The sequence below is a fragment of the Dunckerocampus dactyliophorus genome, chromosome 20, assembly GCF_027744805.1.
Source record: "Dunckerocampus dactyliophorus isolate RoL2022-P2 chromosome 20, RoL_Ddac_1.1, whole genome shotgun sequence".
In the NCBI taxonomy this organism is placed as follows: domain Eukaryota; kingdom Metazoa; phylum Chordata; class Actinopteri; order Syngnathiformes; family Syngnathidae; genus Dunckerocampus; species Dunckerocampus dactyliophorus.
Window position 1 is genome coordinate 13,890,628 of NC_072838.1, and position 21,507 is coordinate 13,912,134.

The window sequence follows — 21,507 nt, forward strand, 5'->3', positions numbered from 1 at the left end:
TTTACACAGTTCTGTGTTCTTTGCTTACCTCTTTTTCCCGGCTGATGGGCATGTTATGTGAGGTTTTTGGTCTCAGGGCTAATTGACATTAGATTAAGCACAATCTCACCACATCCAAGTCAATGAACGATCACTGACACATTTGTTATATACAGCATATAACCGGGCACCAACGGCATAGTTATTAAGACATTCAGCAAATCGACTGAGAAATTCTCGCTGTGCTGGTCTCTGCTGCTCCGTCATTCCTGTTTGCACAAAGACTATCGTCCCCCGGCTATGGAGGCAGACAGGATTTTCCTTGCTAACAGGCAGCAGTTTGTACATGCACTAGTTCTCCACCAGGGTGCCTCGACCCCTACCATAGTGGATGCTGCAGTAGCGGCGCAACGCCACCGTGAGGAGGGGCTGTGCTGCTATCATGCCAGGTTTGGAGCCAAGGCCATGCAACGTTACAAGCAATGCAGTTTCTTTGTCCAGGGAAACACCAGGGCCGGCGCTCATTAGCAGCTGTGAGTGTTGGCCGAGACTGCAAGCAGACACCCTGTCCGGCCGATGGTTATACAGTAGGTCGATTCAGGCGCACAGTAAAGCATTCTGAAGGCACAGACTGTACCACCATGGTCGAGAGGGCAGGTTCCAGAGCCCTTGCTGTGCGTCGAGATGAGTCCGACTATATCTAGCCGGAACTTCTCCACCTCGCGCACCAGCTCAGGCTCCTTCCCCACCACAGAGGTGACATTCAAACAGGGATGGACTGGGACAGAAATTTGGCCCTGGACTTTTTGGTCCTGACCGGCCCACTACAATCTGCGCGCATATACTGTGCCAACTCGCCCCATTGATGTACATACAAACACACAAGTCCTTAATAACACCGTTATACTAAACAATATCCCTCTACTGTATCATCTGGGCATGAAAAGCATAGCATAGCATGCAAATTTGACTGTGGGCACTGAAATAGAAGAACGTTGACACTTGAAACGCTTGAACTCTGCAGGTGACATGATCGTGGGGGATGTCATTATAGGGAGAAATGATTACAAAGTGTAAAAATAGCAGATGTACGTCAACATCAAAACACGTCATATTGTAACATGTGACTTTTAAACTTGGAGATGTACAATGTTGCATCCTTTGATGAAAGCATCACTTAAGCGCTTCATAAAAGCAACTCATCAATGAATCAGTATAATATGCTTACTGTTTGTCATGGGTGACCCTACCAGGGGCATGAAATCCCCCGACAACTTAGCTCGTAGGATCACTGGGACATGCAAACTCCTCCTTAAGGTGGTGGCTCAGGAAGGAGAACCAATTAATCATGTTTAATATTTCAAATTAATGAAGATTATGTGTGCAGGAGTAGGGGGTACATGGTTTCTAAAGGGGGATTTGTGACTGTGGAAAGTTTGGGAACCACTGGTCTTTCCTGATGGATGCTATAAAGCAGACATCAATGTTTTTTTTGCGTGTTGATATCGAGTTGGTATCAAAGTGGCAATACTTGTGATAACACTGTATATAAAGGTCCAAGTACAGAATGTGTTAATTAATCTTGATTCATGAACACTAATGTGGTATGGACATTGCTCATTGGTGCTCAGTTCATATTTAACCACACACACACACACACACACACACACACACACACGTGCTACTAATCCCTCACGGCTTTCACTGTAAAGTGACGATCGCACGCTTCGGTGTACATGCGGGCGCCATGAGATTGGTTCTTCCTAACCCGGGACTGGATCTGAGAATTCCCAACCATGAGGATCTGGACAGGATGGAGAAAGAGGAGGCGAGAAACGGGCCCAAGTGGGACAACAAAGCTCAGTACATCCTGACTTGTCTGGGCTTTTGCATCGGGATCGCGAGTGTGTGGCGATTTCCCTACTTGTGTCAAAGTCACGGAGGAGGTAAGCTGGGCACAAGGAGAACTGCTGGTTGGGATGAAAAAGTTCTCACCATTACTCACTTTCATTAAGTCACTTTGCGTCCCTTGCGCCAAAGGTTAAAGGGGAAGTTGGACGCATAACTCATTTATGCTAGTAAAGTATGTGAAATCAATTCTTATATCTGATCCTGCTGCGATTAATGCGGCACAAACTGTAAGAAGAACCCCCACACATTTATACCAATGTGGGCTGTGAGAAGCGTTTGTTCGAGATTAAGTGTATCCATTACATTTATACGTTCCAGTGAATATATTTCGTCACTGTCAAGATGGCCCCTCCCCGCCGCTTTTTCATACCTTGATAAGCATGTTTACATACAAAATGTTATAAACTAAACTAAATAGAGTATTGCCACACCTGTAAGCATGCTAGCTATTAGCATGTTAACAGGGACACTTTCTTTTCCCAAAATTGAGGGTATTATGTCTTCCTTGATTTGTTACTGCATGGAGGATGAAAACCTTCCAACTGTGTATTCCGCCCCCTTTCTGCCACACCCCACTCAACACACACACATGCACCATAGTCATGTTTGTTTTCAGCTAATGATAGCGATGATGCAAAGAGGAGATACGAATAGCTATCATTGAAAGTATAGCCAATCATAACCACACAGTGGCTGCAACTTGTCGGTTGGCATTCTCCCAAAGTCAGTACCTATGTTAGCTATTAGCATATTAACTTTTATCATGATAGCATTTTAGCTATTTTACTCATGGCAGAATGCAAATACATGCATAGCAGCATGTGGAGACACTATAGAACTGCCTTGGCACTTTCCGTACTTTGTGCTATCTTGGTAGGTGCTAACAGTTAGCATTTTAGCATTTTAGCTCTTTTACTCATGCCTATATGCAAATATATACATGGCATGACGTAGGGATACTATAGAACTGCCTCGGCCCTTTTCACTACTTATCATGCTAACTGTTAGCATGTTAGCTTTCTAGCTGTTAAAGTACATACACTGTGAAAATGTGAATAGCAAACACCGGGCCAGAGGTTCACAATAGGTGGCATGCCCATCAAAATTTTGGCTGGAATTTTCCAGTTAATCATTCTGAGAGTAAACGGTCTCCTTAAGAAACCTTTGACTGTACATACTGTATCCTTTGGAACAATATTGGCTATGATTGTTGGTTTTATTGCTTTTGGTAATCCTCGCCTATCTTGTTTGTCACAACCCTTACCGTTAACAAGCATGCTGTACACACAAAGTACCCTGACCTGCTCCATTTCTGGAGAGAGGTTATAAAAAGATTGACTGGCCACCAATCAGTGGAAAAGTACGCGATTGGCATATGCCGATCAATGCTTTCAATGCCGAAAATTGAACAATCACCTGTGGCTCATCTTGGGTAGTGCCTCCCTAAATTTATTGAATTTAGTTATAGTTAGAAACTTTTAATTTAGTTTGATTTTTATTTATTTTTTAATTTGATTTTATGTATTGATTCCTAAAGTAAATTGTTGCATGATTTCCTACTAAATTAATGTGAGAACACGTTGCTCTGTATTTGGTCGAAAGGTTCTTTATCTATACTGTAGCGCTCGTGCCAAAATCCATCTTATAAAACTGCATCCCGTGCATTTTCCAGGAGCCTTTTTGATCCCTTACGTGATCCTGCTGGTGTTAGAAGGAATGCCTCTCATGTTGCTGGAGTTCGCCATTGGCCAGCGCCTCAGGACAGGCAGCGTGGGAGTGTGGGGGGCCATCAACCCTTATCTGACTGGTGTCGGTATGTTGTCAAAAATAATAATACTAAAAGGATAATACCCTGACACTGTTATTGCTGTGCTTTTCAGGTATAGCCTCCATGCTGGTGTCCTTTTTAACTGCACTCTACTACAACGCCTTAATAGCCTGGATCATGTGGTATCTCTTCAATTCCTTCCAAAGCCCCCTACCTTGGACTCAGTGTCCTCTCAATGACAATAGGACGGGTATTTCATGAGACATTTACCACCACCAGACTGCATTCATGTTTACGGACTGTTTGTTTGCTTAGGTTATGTACCTGAGTGTCAGCAGAGCTCCACGGTGGACTATTTCTTCTACCGGGTGACCCTGAACAGCTCCACCTCCATATCTGACTCTGGTGGTCTCCACTGGCCCGTAGTGGTGTGTCTCCTGGCTGCGTGGACTGTTATCTGCATTTGCTGCATCAGAGGGATCCGCACTTCAGGCAAGGTGTGTTGCTGCTGACAGTTCAGTCAGTATCTGTATGTGCTTCTGTCGGGTGCAGACTTGCTTGCTTCTGCTGCTTACTGCTTTATTCACTTTTAAATCATTCTACTTTTTTCCACAAGTCTTTAATTTCTTTCCTTTTAAGTGAAGCGAGACTTTTGAAATCATTTTTTGTCATTTTTGCAACACATCTGACGAGCCAGGGACTACAACATTCTCAACTTGCCCGAAGGAGTAATCCAAGCTTTCTCCTTCTGAAAGCTGATATGTCGGCAAGAAATTTGTGTGCTACGAGCTAGGATTTTGGTCTTAGAAACCGATAAAGGACTTTGTGAAACACTGCCAGGGGAATCCAGTGGTCAGAAGTCTACATTTGCCTCCAAAGGAAAACGTGAAAAACATGTTACGCACAACCTAAATGATACCGTGTCTTCTCCAAGACTCCGTAAAGAGACTTCTAATAGACCTGTTGCTAAGCCGAAGGCAAGTCAAAATGTGGGTATCTATGGAGATTTAACATCACCTGAAATAAAACTAACAAACCAATTTTTATCACTGTCAGAGCCAAATGTGACTGTGTATAACAAACAGAGAGAAAACTCTAAAATTACTGTGCATAACAGTCACCATGGAGTCAGCACAAAGTGGCAGATAGACATAACTGTAGAAAAGCTGTGTCGTATCAAAGATACTCTGGTGCTTGGAGACTGAGCCGTAACTAATATAAACATCAACAGAATAGCTGCTGTCTCTGACGTCACAAAAGTGTTTCCTGAAGAACTGGCAAAGCACCAAGGGTTGAAACAGCAGACTAATGCAATGGATGTCAGAAAGCAACAGTCAGAAAACTTACAAAAATACTTTAATGAACTATTTGATAGTCTTGATGAAGTGGCCATTTAATATTCACCAGTGGACTTCTCCCAAACATCGACAGGAGGATGAACAAATGCAGCCGGCTGCTTCAGTTGAACACATGGCCGTCCAAGTCTGTGAGTCCAGTGGGCTGCACTTCTTTGAGAATTTTAATCTCTTCTGGCCCACACCTGGACACAGGTGGAGTGAGACAACTGCCAGATAAAATACTCAATTGTGCTCTATAAATAAACTTGTCTTGCCTTGCTTTGCCTATTTGCTACAATGATACATTGCTTTAATGCTTACTATTGTGGTCTCAGGCCGCGTACATCACAGCCATCCTGCCATACGTCGTGTTGGCCATATTCCTGATACGAGGACTGACTCTTAAAGGTGCCTTTAGCGGGATAAAGTTCCTCTTTACACCAGAGGTATGTTTACAACCGCATGGAGCATTAAAATGTACACATATTGAACACAATTGTTGATACAACTCTGATACAGTCACACCTCCGATGTGTCAAAAGTGGTACCATTTTAGTTGAACTAACATTTTCTGGAAAAAAAATGTGTCTTGCTTTATTATTTGTTTATTGTTTTTGCTTTTTTTGTGGCTATTTGGCTTCTAAAATTTGACAGATGGGTCATGTTAGATCATATCTGTTGGAACCAAAAGTAGACTTCTCAAACACACTCTGTGCCGCAGCAGAACAAAAGTCCTTCTCTGTTGCTTCCAGGTGGCTGAGTTGACCAAGTCGTCCACTTGGCTGGACGCGGGGGCCCAGGTCTTTTACACGTTTGGTGTGGCGTTTGGTGGCCTCATCTCCTTCTCCAGCTACAACCCTGTTCAGTAAATGTCTGGTAGAATCATCAGCATCATTAAAAGAACATGCCGGTGATGCATTTTTCCTTTCTTCCTTAAGCAACAACTGTGTGCAAGATGCTGTGATCCTGTCTGTAATCACTGGCCTGACGTCGGTGTATGCTGCTACAGTTACGTACTCCATCATCGGCTTCAGGGCCACTGAGAAATACGACATGTGTGTTGATGAGTGAGTACGCCTTTAAAAGATCCATTTTTAAAGCAACTATAATTGTAAATGTCTACTGGTGCTCCGAACGTCCACCAGTATGAATGCTCACTCATTTTTCCCACCCCAGAAACATCATGTCACTAATAAATGGATTCAATCTTCCTGAGGACAGCATCACTCCAAGCAATTACGACTTAGCCTTTAAACATCTCAACATGTCAGATCCGGATGCAGTTCTTGGATTGGACATTAAAACTTGTGACATGCAAAAATTGCTCAGTGAGGTAAAGAGAGCATCCCGACATTTCTTCTGTTTTCTTCTTCTGCCGTGTGACTAACGTGCATGTTTATCCAGGGAGTGGAGGGAACTGGTCTGGCTTTTATTGTTTTCACAGAGGCCATCACCAAGATGCCCGCTTCTCCTGTGTGGTCTGTGCTCTTCTTCATCATGCTCTTCTGTTTGGGCCTCTCCTCCCTATTTGGTAACATAGAAGGAGTCATAGTCCCCTTGAAAGACTCGGGGGTTTTTCCTAAAAAATGGCCTCATGAAGCCCTGACAGGTAATATATTTGAAATTAACACTATTGGACAAAACTTTTATGACTCACTACCTAATTAATCAATCAAGGGTTGGTTATTAAGACATTTTAGATTATTCTATTCTTTCAACTATGCGGGAACACCTTTTGTGCCCTGGTGCACAATGTAAGGTCCGTAAAAGCATGCAAAATAAATTTGATGAGGAAAATCTTAAGAATTTAACATCAGTCCCGTCAGACACTCTCAAATAAGTGAAACACTGACTTTATTGTATGTCAGCTGTCAGCCATTTCTGTAATTAACACAAAAAATACGCTTATGTTGCATGTTTAAATACAGTGGATCCCTGCGCATTTACAATTCTGCACTGACAGCTCTGCAAATACACAAGAGTTCTGGTCTTTTTTAAAATTAAATTACCATTTTTAAAATGAAAAAAAAACAAACTAAATTACTTTTTCCAGTATTTTTTTTTCCAATATTTTTTAAGTACGTAAAAAAAAAAATTCTCTGAAAATAGGCAATTTTTCCCCCACAGAAAACACATGGTAAGTCGGTAAGCATTTGTGAATATGCAGTGGTGTTGATAGGTTTCCAGTGTAGTCCCCAGTACCCAAACTCTCGTAGTCTATAATAAAAAATAATAACATAAAAAACTAAATAAAACAAATGAATGGTTATGGAAATGGTAATGGTTTAATTCATCCTGAACATGCACACTAGTTACACTGGAGCACATCACATGACACAATTCACAGTTCCGCATGTCTGAAAAGGAGTAGGAAAAAGCAAATCTTATTTAATCCTACCCCTCATCAGTTTCAGTCAGTTGCAATACATTTGTTCACCTCCTGTTTTCCAAAATGTACTTTTACCTTTTGCAAATGCCTTGGAAAGAGTTAAGGCAGTATAACAATACAGTGCAATGATAGTCAAGGTTTATGCTTACTGTAAGGAAACTACGACGTAATGATAGTAATAAATTGATCATAACTGATAAAATAGTTAACAGAATCATAACTTGAAAATGAGTGAGTACACACCAAGTAGACTGAAGATTGCAGTGATCTGTCACGAACGGGTTTGGATACCAATGCAGAGAAAAACACAAGTCTGTTTGAAGAAAAAAAAAATGTTTTTTACAAAAAGGTGTCTTCAACAGAGGAGAAAAAATGCAAACACAAAAATAGGAATATGTCAATGTCCAAATAAAAACTAGGAAACACAAAACCCCTACTAGGAAAAAGGCCAGTAGGGAAAAAGGGTTGAAATAGAGAATCTATTTGAGCCAAGCAGCGGTGTAATTTAGCTGAGGCACCGCTGGAGGAACCCAGTGGGAACAAATACTTCCAAATGCAGATAAAAGCCAGAAAGCAATGACAAGGTAAACCACAAAGCTGAGCGAAGCGTGTGTGAAGCATGAGGGACAATTTGGCAACCAGTGAGTCCTGCCGCCATGCTCAAGCATGCCAGGTGAGGGGATTAGGCTGCAGGTGTGCGCAGGGAGCTCCGCTTCAGTAGAACAGCAGCGCACTGCAACAAGACGGCAGACAGGCAGCAGCAAAGCGACAAACACAGAACATGACATGATCAACATTGTGACCTCATTAATGAATGTTACAATTCCAATAGACACTCTCCAAAATTTTGCAGAAAGTCTTTGTGGAAGCTGTTAGAGCTGCAAACTAGCTAACTCCAGGGTGTCTCAATCCTTTTGTCCAGATAGTGTATCTGTATTATCTGCTATGCATATTTCTTATGATGTTTTTTTTGTACGTGTGTTTCAGGAGTGACATGCGTCGTGTCCTTCATCATCTCCCTCCTTTTCGCTCAAAATTCTGGGATTTATTGGATTACACTTTTCGACAAATTTGCAGGATCCATTCCTCTCTTGACGGTGGGATTCATTGAAACGATCGCTGTGGTTTACATCTACGGCATAGACAGGTAGACAATCATAAAGATGACTTGATGACTTCCTGCTCATGTGTGACAACTAATCCACGTGTTTGTGTGTGTGTCAGGTTTAACGAGGATGTGGAATTCATGACTGGACACAAACCTTGCATCTTCTGGCAGGTGACGTGGAGGTTCATCAGTCCCCTCATTGTCCTCTTCATTTTAGTCTCCTACCTGGTGACTCAAGCACAAGAAAGGTTCACCTACCTGATCTGGGATCCCAATTCTGTAAGCACTTATTTTATTAGTATTTGTCCTTGTGACAAATAGGCTCATCATTGTTGTTTTATGCCACAACAGGAAGAGTTCCCATCACTGTCAACCAGAGCATATCCTTCATGGATCAACCTTATGATTTTTATTTTAGCGGGGGTTCCCAGTTTGATTGCGCCAGTGTATGCATTATGTAGGTTCATCGTTGTTTGCTGCAAGAGAAGAGTTGCCAGATAAAATAAAATATACTTCAAAATATAAAATACTTTGAATATCGTTTATACAGTGATATACAGTGGGATGGGTTCCCAAACTAGCCTGCAATAAGTGAAATCCACAAAGTAGCCAACTATATTTTTTTACAATTATGATATGTGTTTTAAGGCTGTAAAACCCCTCACCGTGCACTTTATACACTTTTCTCAGACATTTTATTACATTTCTCTCAAGTTCAAATTTCGTTTGAATTTTAATGATCAACGTATTTGATTGGACACAAGAAATTAAGTGATTCACGGATTGTCCTGTCGCCGTTAGGCTGTAGCGTTTTTGTATCCTTGTTAAAACATTCCTCCTCATCGTCCTCCACGAACCGAAGATGAATTTACAGCATTGCAGGCGCCCTACAGCCACGTAACTTCTGCCTTCATTCAGCAAGTATGATCGCTAGCAGCTAGCAATGATACAACAGGAAACAGGCAGTCCTGCAGGAAGGAGATTGATCGACAATGGTCTGCAGCCAATCAGAACACAATGGGCAGGTTCTCCCTTAACCAATCAGGACTGTTGTGGCTCTATATTTACTGGGACAACTGCACAGTCTTCAACTCTCACATGAGTATACAACACCCTCCACTGGTAGCAGTAGTAAATACAATAACAGACACATGCAACAACACAATCCGCATTCATAGGCTGTTAAAAATCGTACTTAAAAAAATCTGCAAAAGAGCGAATCCTCGAAAGGTGACGTAGCGAGGGGACACGTTCTAGTTCATCAAATATAGTTCCTTAGTTTTTGACTAAAGATTTTCATAGTCGAATTTGATTTGTTAAATTTTGTCTACAGTGAACTACTCTTCAAATGTGTTTGTTTTTGGGTTTTTTTAAGAGCACAGCAAATGGCGATCCCTACAAATAAACCGCTCTCATTTGCGACTTTTTGTACCTCAAAGAAAAAGGCAAAAACGCTCAGTTAGCAGCCTCATTTCTTGGATTCAAATTCACAGTCGTATATAAAATTAAGTTGCTGTAACAGCCTTACCCGTTGTACATTACCGGTAACTCATTTTTGCGAAGTACAATACCTCCTCCTCCTTCTACCTGGCTTATGGTTAACCGAAATGATGTGTTTCTTTATGAGTACTTGCTGAAGCCATTTTTTTTTTAAAGACGACAGGCGTTCTTCTTCTTCAAGCAACTATCTGTATTAAAACAAGGCCAAAACAACAGGAAACCTGGGAACTTTAGAAAAAAAAACATTCCCAAAGTCGCTTATAATAAGCGGAACTGGCAACACTGCTGCTCAGTGGCCTCAGTGCTTGTACAAGAATCGCCGCCAAGAATCGATACGGCTCGCTGAGGGAAAATTGTCTTTAAAGCAGGCATCAATGTATTTTTTGCGTGTTGATAAGGACTTGGTATCAAACTAGCGATTCTTGCAATGACCCTGTACATAAAGGTCAAAGTGCAGAGTGTGTTAGTTAATCTTCATTCATAAACAATAAAGTTGTATGGACATTGCTGATTGGTCCTTGGTTCATATTTAAGCACGCACACATGCTACTAATCCCTCATTGCTTCCACTGTCAAGTGACGATCACTCATCCGCTTCGGTGTACACGCGGACGCCATGAGACTGGTTCTTCCTAACCCGAGACTGGATCTGAGGATCCCCAACCATGAGGATCTGGACAGGATGGAGAAAGACGAGGCGGGAAACGGGCCCAAGTGGGACAACAAAGCTCAGTACATCCTGACTTGTCTGGGCTTTTGCATCGGAATCGGGAATGTGTGGCGATTTCCCTACTTGTGTCAAAGTCACGGAGGAGGTAAGCTGTGCTAGCTGTTTGCATGCAAGTTATTAGCATGTTAGTGTAATGGATGCCAGCCAGTGCGGCTACGCAAGTGTACGTTGGTAAAACTCCCTCGGCCCTAAGAGCTCGACTGAACGCTTGGGTGGCAGTCCGGTCTTCTGGCCCAACGGTCAGTGCTCTCGTATCCTGTTCCAAAGGCCCTGTGTCCGAGCCCTGGGTGTGGGTAGTGTGAAGCAGGCGGGTTACGTTAACAGTGATGTTTTCCTCTCCCAAAATTAAAGGCGATGTCTTCCTTGATTCGGTATTGCATGGAGGATGCAAACCCTCCAATCTGTTTATTCCGCCCCCTTTCTGCTCTGACGCTGCAAGCCGCGCCCCACTCAACACACACGCATGCACATTAGTCGTGATTGTTGTCAGCTAATGATGGCCAAGTTGCTAAGGTGAGACGTTGAACGTATAGCCAATCACAACCACACAATGACTGCAAATTGTCAGCTGTCATTCTCACAAAATCAGGACTTTATGTTCACAATACCTATGCTAACTACTAGTGTGCGAACTATTAGCATGTTAGCATTTTAGCTCTTTTACTCACGCCGATATGCAAATATACAGTATACATGGCATGATGTCGGGACACTATAGAACTGCCTTGTCACTTTCGCTACTTAGCATGCTAACTGTCAGCATGTTAGCATTTTAGCTCTTTTACTCATGTCAGAATGCAAATTTATACATGATATGAGGTACATACGCTATAAAAATGCTATTAGCACCGGGCCAGCGGTTCTCTGGAATTTTACTGGAATTTTCTAGTTAATCATTCTGAGAGAGGAAGGTCTCCTTAAGGAACCTTTGGCTGTATATACTGTATCCTTTATGGTTTGAGCAGATAGCAATATAGTCTATCATTGTTTGATTTACTGTTTTTTTTATGTCTTATTTAATGACAGCCTTTTTCATTAATTCATTCGTTTTCTGTGCCGCTTAATCCTCGTTAGGATTGCAGGGGTATACTGGAGCCAATCCCAGCTGACTTCAGGGGTACACACAGGACTGGTCGCCAGCCAATCACAGGGCACATATAGACAAACAGTCATTAACACTCACATTCATACTTACAGACAATTTAGACAATTAACTTAACATGCATTTTTTTTTTAATGTGGGTGGCTACCTTTTTTGACAATGATAATCCTGTCCTGTCTTGTTTGTCACAACCCTTGCAGTTGACAAGCATACTGCACACACAAAAGACCTGCTCCAATTCTGGAGAGAGGTTATGAAAAGACTAGGGATGCTCCCATCGACTGGCCACCGATCAGTATTGACCGATTTCTGTGGAAAAGTACGTGATTGGCATATGCCGATCAATGCCTTCCAATGCCGATCACAGAAAACAATCACCTGTGGCCGATCACCTGCTCTAATGTCTCGGGTAGTGTCCCCTTCCCCCTTTCCTTCACACTGTTCTCTCACTTGGAGCCCCGCCACCTGGAAGTCCTGCCAGAGCTCCACAATGTAGTCTCACATCAAAACTCTTCTTAAAAAAGATGTCTCACCCACTGTCATTTTCACGAGTGGTATATGTTCTCTGAGAAAGTAAGTAAAATATGTTTTTGTCAAAATGAAGGTTCCTTTTTTCAGATCATGTAGACCAGGGGTCTCAAACTCAGTTTACCCGGGGGCCACTGGAGGTAGAGTCTGGGCCTCATCAAGTATTGGGAGTAAGTCTCACGATAACGATAATATCTATAACGATATCGGGTATGCTGCAGGAAACACGTCTAACATGTAAACGTAATAACAATAATGAAAAAAAAATGTTAATTAGGCATGGATGATAGTTTGTAGAATATGAGCTGCTTTTCAACAAAAAAAACACACACAATGCAAAGTAATAGAATTCATAGTGAGACGGCAAAGTTCTCATTTTACATTTTCATTTAATTTCGTTTTTTAAATTTGATTTATTGAATGTGCCCTCTAGCCACTCTAAATATTATTGAGATTTATTATTATTAAATAATATAAATTGTTATTAGTAGTATTACGACTGTAACAATAAATAATATTAATACTTCATTAATTATAACATTAATATTAGAATTAATAAGAATTATTTATTTTATTTTTCATTCATGACAAGAGCACCAAAACCTATTTTGCTGGGAAATAATTCATTCCTGAGGTGAATTATTGTATGATTTCCTCCTAAATTATTGTGAGAACACATTGCTCTGTATTTTGCCCAAAAAAAAAAATCCATCTTAACGCCGCATCCCATACATTTCCCAGGAGCGTTTCTGATCCCCTACCTGATCCTGCTGGTGTTAGAAGGAATGCCTCTCCTGTTGCTGGAGTTCGCCATTGGCCAGCGTCTCAGGAAAGGCAGCGTGGGAGTGTGGAGGGCCATCAGTCCTTACCTGACTGGTGTCGGTATGTTGTCAAAAATAATAATACTAAGACGGAAATAAAGACCCTGACACTGTTACTGCTGTGCTTTTCAGGTATAGCCTCCATGCTGGTGTGCTTTTTAATTGCAGTCTACTACAACACCTTGATAGCCTGGATCATGTGGTATTTCTTCAATTCCTTCCAAAGCCCCCTACCTTGGACTCAGTGTCCTCTCAATGACAATAGGACGGGTATTTCATGAGACATTTACCACCACCAGACTGCATTCATGTTTACGGACTGTTTGTTTGCTTAGGTTATGTACCTGAGTGTCAGCAGAGCTCCACGGTGGACTATTTCTTCTACCGGGTGACCCTGAACAGCTCCACCTCCATATCTGACTCTGGTGGTCTCCACTGGCCCGTAGTGGTGTGTCTCCTGGCTGCGTGGACTGTTCTGTGCATTTGCTGCATCAGAGGGATCGGCACCTCCGGCAAGGTGTGTTGCCACTGACTGTCCAGTTAGTATTCTCTAATCGAAAAGAAAAATACATTGCTTGAAAAGGAATTTGGAATTTTGTCCATCATCCACAATCTTTTCTGTGAGTTCTAAATATTTAAAATCTTTTGATTTCACAGACTCCACAGCAACAAACTACTTCCGTAAACAACAGTAGCCTACAGAGAGCGTTTGCTATCACTAATCATGGCAGACTTTGTGGGAGCCAACGATGATGACTACTTTTTACTTTCGCTCCCCTCAGGCAGAGAATAATGTTGCTGGGTGCTAGGATGATCCAGCTATAGTGAAACACTAAGCCATTCGCATCGCGTTATCATGTAGCATTAGTGCTAAACGCGTCATTGACAAAATAAGACCATAATAAAACAGTCACTTACAATGTCCGCTCTCAATTGATGGGATGCCTGTATCTGTCAGCGCAAGACAGTGCTCCTCGTTGAGCTGGTAAATTCAGCATAGTCCTCAAGTAAAAAATGCTAGGAGCAAACGAGCATCTAGCTGAATTTTCCTAGCAATGTCGTCGGGTCTAATTTGAGAGCCAGTATTCACTGCTTCAGTCAGTTCAGGATGTTTAGTTTAGAATCTCAAAGTTGACCAGCTTTTCCGCTTTTTGCCTTCTACTATACATACACAAGTGTGGCATGATTTATAACCTGGCATTAACTTTTCCACACTCACAGGTGATACCGCAGCAGCAGCATCTCCAGCAAATTACGTTACCTCTCAGTAGTGAGGCGCTGTGTCACTACGCCAGAAAAGTAGTTCTTCAGTGTTAGCTGCTACAATAACAGTGTTGCTGTAACTTGGTGAATACGTATGTCACCTTAGGTAAATGGAATATTGTTGGTGTTTTTTGTAGGGCTTTATATAGGCGGAATAGGTGAATCCCCACACGTGAATTGCTAGCTGCCTCGTGCTAGCTATTTTTCTCTCTTTAGAAGGCACAAAAAAGGGAAAGACGTCTGTGTTCATGCCGCACATAAGGATTGTGGCTGATGGGCAAAATTCCCCCAAAAAGTGCAGTTTTTCCTTTGACACTTGCTTTTGTTGTCTTAGGCGGTGTACATCACAGCCATCCTGCCATACGTCGTGTTGGCCATATTCCTGATACGAGGACTGACTCTTAAAGGTGCCTTTAGCGGGATAAAGTTCCTCTTTACACCAGAGGTATGGTTGCAACACACGTATTGGACACAATTGGCGATACAACTCTAATGCAGTCACACTTCCAATGTTGTAAAATTCTAGTAGAATTTAAATACATTTTTAACATTTGAGTGTAATTTTTTTCGATATGCTTTTTTTGGGCTGTTTTGTGTTTATTTTGATGCAACCATGGACGAAAAGTGTGATGATAACCATAGAAACCAGAAATACAACTTACTGCGATATAGAAAAGTGTTAATATATGCAATGCAATTAAATAAATATCTAAATATACCTACATAACAATATAGCAATACCACTAAGTAACAGTATTCCTCTGCAAAAACCTGACGATTTCCTCTTTACTATGTGTCTGTTTGGCGTCTTGAGTAGTTTCATTTTATTTTTGTTTTATTTTACAGTGGTAAACATGTCTTTGATAGTCCCTTTACATTATTTCCAAATAATAGTAAGAACTTGAAAATGATGTAGCTGGTTGCACTGTGCAGGTGCACTGTACCTAATGATAATAAAATAAAAGCCCTTTGCTGTTTCCAGGTGGACGAGTTGAGCAAGTCGTCCACTTGGCTGGACGCGGGGGCCCAAGTCTTTTACTCGCTCAGTCTCGGATGGGGGGCCCTCATCTCCTTCTCCAGCTACAACCCTATTCAGTAAATGTCTGGTAGAATCATCAGCATCATGAAGAGAACATGCCCGTGATGCATTTTTCCTCTCTTCCTTAAGCAACAACTGTGTGCAAGATGCTGTGATCCTGTCTGTAGTGACTGGCCTGACGTCGGTGTATGCTGCTGCAGTTACTTACACCATCATCGGCTTCAGGGCCACTGAGAAATACGACATGTGTGTTGATGAGTGAGTACACTTTCAAAAGAACAATTTTTAAATCAATAATTGTAATTGGACCACTGTTGATGCTCCTAACGTCCGCCAGTATGAATGCTCACTCATTATTCCAACCCCAGAAACATCATGTCACTAATAAATGGATTCAATCTTCCTGAGGACAGCATCACTCCAAGCAATTACGACTTAGCCTTTAAACATCTCAACATGTCAGATCCAGATGCAGTTCTTGGATTGGATATTAAAACTTGTGACATGCAAAAATTCCTCAGTGAGGTAAAGAGAGCATCCCGACATTTCTTATGATGTTTCTTCTTCTGCCGTGTGACTAACGTGCATGTTTATCCAGGGAGTGGAGGGAACTGGTTTGGCTTTTATTGTTTTCACAGAGGCCATCACCAAGATGCCCGCTTCTCCTGTGTGGTCTGTGCTCTTCTTCATCATGCTCCTGTGTTTGGGCCTCTCCACCCTGTTTGGCAACATAGAAGGAGTGGTGGTCCCCTTGAAAGACTTGGGTTTTTTTCCTAAAACATGGCCTCATGAAGCCCTGACAGGTACTCGAGAAATTAAAACTATATGGATAAACCTATTAGAACTGGTTATGAAAACATTGTGGACAATTCTATGATTTCAACTACGTGGGGACGCTTTTTGTGTCAAGTGAATGTTACATTTCTCTTACATGTCTCAAGTCTTGCAGGAAGTCTGCCTGGAAGCTGTTAGAGCTGCAAACTAGCTAACTCCAAGGAGTCTCAATTCATTTGTCCACGTAGTGTATCTGTATTATCTGCTATGCGTATTTGTGAGGATATTTTTTTTGTATGTGTGTTTCAGGAGTGACGTGCCTCGTGTCCTTCATCACCTCTCTCCTCTTCGCTCAGAATTCCGGGATGTATTGGCTTGCACTTTTCGACACATTTGCTGGATCGGTTCCTCTCTTGACAGTTGGATTCTTTGAAATGATCGCTGTGGTTTACATCTACGGCATAGACAGGTAGACACTCATAAAGATGACTTGATGACTTCTTGGTCATGTGTGACAACTAATCCACATGCTTGTATGCGTGTCAGGTTCAACGAGGATGTGGAATTCATGACTGGACACAAACCTGGCATCTTCTGGCAGGTCACATGGAGGTTCATCAGTCCCCTCATTGTCCTCGTCATTTTAGTCTTCTACTTGGTGACTCAAGCACAAGAAAAGTTCACCTACTTAGTCTGGGATCCAAATTCTGTAAGCACTTGTTCAATATGTTTTCATCCTTGTGACAAATAGGCTCATCATTTTTGTTTCATGCCTCAACAGGAAGAGTTCCCGTCACTGTCAACCAGAGCATATCCTTCATGGATCAACCTTATGATTTTTATTTTAGCGGGGGTTCCCAGTTTGGTTGTACCAGTGTATGCATTATGTAGGCTCATCTTTGTTTACTGCAAGAGAAGAGTTGCCAGATTGAATAAGATATAGTTCACATTGGGGTGCTGTCTTCGACTAAGGATTTTCATAGTCAAATCTGATTTGTGAGAGTTGTCAACTAATCATCTAATTTTTAATCCCTACCAATAAACAGATCTCATTTGCGAGGTTGTTCACCTTAAAGAAAAAAGCTTAAACACTCAGATAAACAAATAAACATGGTAGGTGTGCAACAACCGTACCTTTTACACAGAAACCTTAACAAGAAACATACAAAATAAGAAAAAAAAACAAAAAAACATTTTAACTGAACTTGGATTTAAACACTTGTGGTAGAAAACATCAAGACATGCATAAATGGGACGGGAATATTCTTCAGTCCAGATCCAGTACAACTGTATTGATATTACTTGTTGTACAGCCGAACTGCACAAGATATTACAAAAAATACACATTACATTAAAATATTTAATGTAATATTATTTTAAAATATCACATTTTAAATAAGTGTTAACATTTTCAAACAAGTTTAAAATGTGACGATTAAATGGTCTTAATTTGTTTTATGTTTTTATTTACGACCTTTTGCGACGCAGGCAAGCGTTTTACGACCAAAAGTGAACTGCGGAGCCCCAATCCAAGATGGCGATGTCCATTAACCGTAAATATCAGTGATTTATGTGCGTTTGAGTCAATACACGCGGTTCGTGGGATTTTTGGAGAGAGACACCATCATAAAGACGCCAACAGTTTTCTGCAGTAACCAAGTGAGTAATCGAGCGAGAAATCCTTTTTTCCCCTTATGGGAGTTCGACTTTTTTTGCTTTCTTGTTGCACGCTGTTGGAGGTTGTAAACAGGCCCTTTTGGGTTGAGAGTAAGAGTGTTTTTTTTTACTTTAACTAAGTATTATTTTTGCTTAATGCTTATGTTAAGGTGCATCTAATTAAAAATCACAGTGCACAGTAGTGTATCCCATTGACAGGTACCTCAAGTGCAGTTACAAACAGCGACCACCATGTGGCGTTGTAAGCTAATTTCAATGCAGACCTTAGTTTGACTGTAAGACAAATGCAGTCATCCTTTTTTATAATGCAAAGAAAACAAGATACGTGGATGCAAATAAAATAAATAAAAACAAAAAATGTATTTCAGATACAGTTTATTTGTATTCATTTATTTTTGTTATTATATTTGATATACGCTAGTCAAAAATTGAAGGGAGCGTCATTAAAAATGTATGAAGACTCACATGAACATGTGTGTGAACTAGGTCATCCCTTTTTGTTCATGCAGCCTTGCATGTTCAAGAAAGCACCTTCCTTCCAGTCCAGGCAATTCTGCTGATGTGCAACTGTGGGGTGTAAAAATGAGGCGGAGGTGATGACAGTCAGGGATCATCAGACTTAACATCGTAAGGTTGGTGTGTTCAATTATGTCAAAAGCCATCGGGCCGGATGCGTTTAAGTGCACACAGAATGGCCGTTCAGTAATCTCTTGTCTAATCCTCATAAATGTGAAATATTTGTGTAAAATTAATGACACTAGGCCTGTAATGGGATTTTAGTGTCACTTACACAGCAGCGCTGTTCTTGTATTTCTGTTTAAAAAGGCCTTAGGGGTTTGAAATGTCTACTTAGATGGTGAATATTTCATTGGAAAAGACTTTTCACCTTCATGTGCTAATGTTTAATGATATAGAAAAACTTGCTTTTGTCCTAATAAAGGAGGTGTTGAGATCACACTGAGAAGGAAGTGGGAACAGAGTTCCCAAAAATGGTTTACATTTGTTTCTTAATCTCCTTAATATGAAAAGTCCAATATCCTATTGTTCTTTATGTGTGTGGTGCACAGTGGAAATAACCATAAAGTCACATCCACGGGCAGGTAACCAACATTTATTTACCATTATCAACTTTACAATAAAACCAGTAACATCTGTCAACATTAGCAAAATAAAGAACAGAAATCAATCCAATTGTATTTACATAGACAAAGCAGATTCAGGCTCACACACGACAGATAAACAACTCTGCTTCATATCAAACCGCAACAGTGAACATAGCAAGCTGAAGTGTTCTTTTTTTTATTCTCATAGTAAGGTAAAAATCAAAACTTGTCTATAGTTTCTTTTTTTTTTTAACAAACAAGACATAGCTTCTTTTTAAGATGGTTCTCTATAATACACCACAAAATACTTCAAATTTGGGTTAAAATATAGGAATGTAAAAAGTTGGCAAGTCTCTTTAAATTTCAGATTTCTCGTTTTCCTGTTTTTTTTTTATTTTTATTTTTTAAGCTATTTAACAGTCATTTCAAGTGGTGGTGGTGTCCTAGTTGTATCTTCTTCTTTCCTTCTCAAAGGAGGCATCTTGAGCTGTAAGATGGGCGAAAAAAGATGCGTCCTCCATTCATGTTTCGTCCGACTATACGCGCTTGGTGGTGTCATCTCGCCGCCGCCGAGGCCAAAGCCTGAAAAGTCAGTCGAGGTCCAGATGTCGAGCAGGAAGTGACCTAGTGAATCTAGTTTGTCGTCTTGACGAAAAGTGGCACGTCGAAGGAGTCTCTCACATACATGTGTATATATTTACATATACATATATCCATATACATATGTATACATATACACATATATATATAAATATATATATACTCTTAAATTCTCTTTCTTTCTTTCTTTGAAAAACAGTTCACCCAGTTCATTTTGAGTTGCAGATACAATCACTCCTTCTTTTCAGAGGGGGCGGGGGTCGAGCTGCTTTCCTCTGTGGGTTTTGAGGCCTCGGGGGCTGGGGCAGCTGCCTCCTTGGCCTCCTCCTTGGGGGCGTCCTCTTTGACAGCCCCCTCCTCAGCTTTCGGGGCCTCAGCTTGAGCCTCCTCCTTCACCTCCTCCTTCTTCTCCTCTGTGGTGGTGGCGGTGGCTCCGTTTTCACCCGGCTTCTCCTCAGAGGCGGCGGTGGCGGCGGCGGCCGGCTCCTCCTTGACCGCCTCGTTCTTCTTGCTCTTCTTCAGGTTGAGTTTGAAGTTGAAGGACTTCTTCAGGGAGAACTTCTTCTTCTTCTTCTTGGGGGTCTCCTTGGTGGCGGCGTCGGCAGTGGTGGCGGCGGCGGCCTCGCCCTCTGGTTTGGCCGCCTCGCCGTCAGCGGCGGGCGCTGGCTCGATGGCGTCGCCCTCTGCGCTTGCTTCGGGCTCCTTGGCGGCCTCGGCTGAGCCATTGGTGGCAGCCGCATCCCCATCAGGTTTAGTGGAGACATCGCCGTTGGTCTTCACATGCCCATTCTCCTGTAAATAATCATTAATCTTCGTAAAACTACACCAAAAAGCAAAACATTGCTAGGTCATGGCGTAAAATTCAACATCTGCACCCATTCCAATCATTTTTGATGCGAACGTGTAAATCTTTTGCAGCGCATCGTCGTGCTCATCAATTAGCGTCGCCTGGGTAGAGAGGCGACGCCTTGCAGCACCCTGGCTGGTCGATAGGCGGCGGTAGAGCCATGCAGACGGCTCCGGGTTCCAGACAGCCTCAACAAAGACGCGACAGGAGCGACTACATTTCCCTTATTGTTGACTAAATTGGTAATAATAATAATAATAATAACCTCACTTTCAACCCCACCGATGGTAAGAGCGGCCAATTAAATTTAATGAGTAATTAAATTACAGGTAACGTCGAATAGTAGTTAAAATGTGATAGGTGCACATTTGTAGAATGAAGATGAGTAGAATTACAAAAAAAAGGAGTAGACTGCCTACGTGCGCCCAAGGCACCCCTCCCCCCTTTATCTTGTGCAGATTTTGAATTAAACGCCCCCCTAAATGCACTTAATTGTATTTACGATTGAGTTATGACGTGTAATTGTATGTTGTTGATTTTTTTTTTAAGTTCAGCATCAGAATGAGCGAGGATGCTGAAAGCCACACCTGACTCTTCATTGAACACGTTCAGATTAAACACATTAAGGATGCATTCGTCTTATTTGCAAATTTAAAGCAACCTGCCGTCATGAAATGAAGGCTTTTCATTGCAATTACCTGTCCATTGGTCTTGACAGCCGCAGCATCAGCGGCGGCAGCGTTCGCCTCCACGGCCACCTCTCCCTTGGATGACTGCGATCCCATTGTCTTCTTTGTCTGCCTCGTTCCAAAGCAAATGAAAAAGAAAAACTAAAAAAGAGTGGCCCGAAGTTAATCCAAACCCCAGGTCGAGTTGCGTATCCTGCGGTGAAGCGACGAAAAGTGTTTTTTTTTTTTTATTGTCTAATTGATTCTTCCAAGTCCGCCTTGCTCGTAGTTGTCACCCCGGTGGAGAGAGAGCCTCTAAACTCATCAGCGCTTGAACGCAACGCTTCAACATACAACAGGTTT

General features: G+C 41.7%; 4 protein-coding genes across 5 annotated transcripts in view; 3 read left to right on the plus strand and 1 right to left on the minus strand.

Moving 5' to 3' along the window:
- Window positions 1–1,726: 1,726 nt before the first annotated feature.
- On the plus strand, window positions 1,727–8,849 carry LOC129173013 (sodium-dependent neutral amino acid transporter B(0)AT1-like). The gene is made up of 11 exons (XM_054763434.1): window positions 1,727–1,925; window positions 3,563–3,703; window positions 3,771–3,908; window positions 3,974–4,155; window positions 5,331–5,441; window positions 5,748–5,860; window positions 5,934–6,062; window positions 6,172–6,328; window positions 6,400–6,604; window positions 8,372–8,531; window positions 8,609–8,849. Exons 1-11 carry the CDS (start codon window positions 1,727–1,729, stop codon window positions 8,811–8,813), a joined length of 1,740 nt encoding a protein of 579 aa, XP_054619409.1. The 3' UTR covers window positions 8,814–8,849.
- A 1,753-nt stretch (window positions 8,850–10,602) lies between these two features.
- LOC129173627 (sodium-dependent neutral amino acid transporter B(0)AT1-like) lies at window positions 10,603–17,192 on the plus strand. Its single transcript, XM_054764683.1, has 12 exons — window positions 10,603–10,807; window positions 13,094–13,234; window positions 13,306–13,443; window positions 13,509–13,690; window positions 14,771–14,881; window positions 15,419–15,531; window positions 15,605–15,733; window positions 15,844–16,000; window positions 16,074–16,278; window positions 16,559–16,718; window positions 16,796–16,958; window positions 17,031–17,192. The coding sequence occupies exons 1-12, from the start codon at window positions 10,609–10,611 to the stop codon at window positions 17,190–17,192; spliced, it is 1,860 nt and encodes a 619-aa protein (XP_054620658.1). The 5' UTR covers window positions 10,603–10,608.
- A 552-nt stretch (window positions 17,193–17,744) lies between these two features.
- fndc5b (fibronectin type III domain containing 5b) overlaps window positions 17,745–21,507 on the plus strand; it is a 72,745-nt gene continuing 68,982 nt past the window's right edge. The window contains exons 1-2 of one of the 2 annotated variants that reach the window (XM_054763753.1): window positions 17,745–17,908; window positions 18,436–18,558. The gene's annotated coding sequence lies outside the window, so the exon portion shown is untranslated. Of the gene's footprint in view, window positions 17,909–18,434; window positions 18,559–21,507 lie in introns of those variants that run through there. The other variant, XM_054763756.1, reaches the window with a different exon arrangement.
- Window positions 19,018–21,475, minus strand: marcksl1b (MARCKS-like 1b). The gene is made up of 2 exons (XM_054763758.1): window positions 21,175–21,475; window positions 19,018–20,421 (listed from the first exon to the last, which is right to left on the minus strand). Exons 1-2 carry the CDS (start codon window positions 21,259–21,261, stop codon window positions 19,861–19,863), a joined length of 648 nt encoding a protein of 215 aa, XP_054619733.1. The 5' UTR covers window positions 21,262–21,475; the 3' UTR covers window positions 19,018–19,860.

Bases quoted from the DNA above. Each gene is read 5' to 3' on its own strand.
- LOC129173013 (XM_054763434.1), top strand. From the start codon at position 1,727: ATGAGATTGGTTCTTCCTAACCCGGGACTGGATCTGAGAATTCCCAAC. The intron at 3,704-3,770 runs GTATGTTGTCAA...TGTGCTTTTCAG, and splicing joins CCCTTATCTGACTGGTGTCG to GTATAGCCTCCATGCTGGTG. The intron at 8,532-8,608 runs GTAGACAATCAT...TGTGTGTGTCAG, and splicing joins TACATCTACGGCATAGACAG to GTTTAACGAGGATGTGGAAT.
- LOC129173627 (XM_054764683.1), top strand. From the start codon at position 10,609: ATGAGACTGGTTCTTCCTAACCCGAGACTGGATCTGAGGATCCCCAAC. The intron at 10,808-13,093 runs GTAAGCTGTGCT...TACATTTCCCAG, and splicing joins GTGTCAAAGTCACGGAGGAG to GAGCGTTTCTGATCCCCTAC. The intron at 16,279-16,558 runs GTACTCGAGAAA...TGTGTGTTTCAG, and splicing joins GCCTCATGAAGCCCTGACAG to GAGTGACGTGCCTCGTGTCC.
- marcksl1b (XM_054763758.1), bottom strand. From the start codon at position 21,261: ATGGGATCGCAGTCATCCAAGGGAGAGGTGGCCGTGGAGGCGAACGCT. The intron at 20,422-21,174 runs GTAATTGCAATG...GATTATTTACAG, and splicing joins CTGTCAAGACCAATGGACAG to GAGAATGGGCATGTGAAGAC.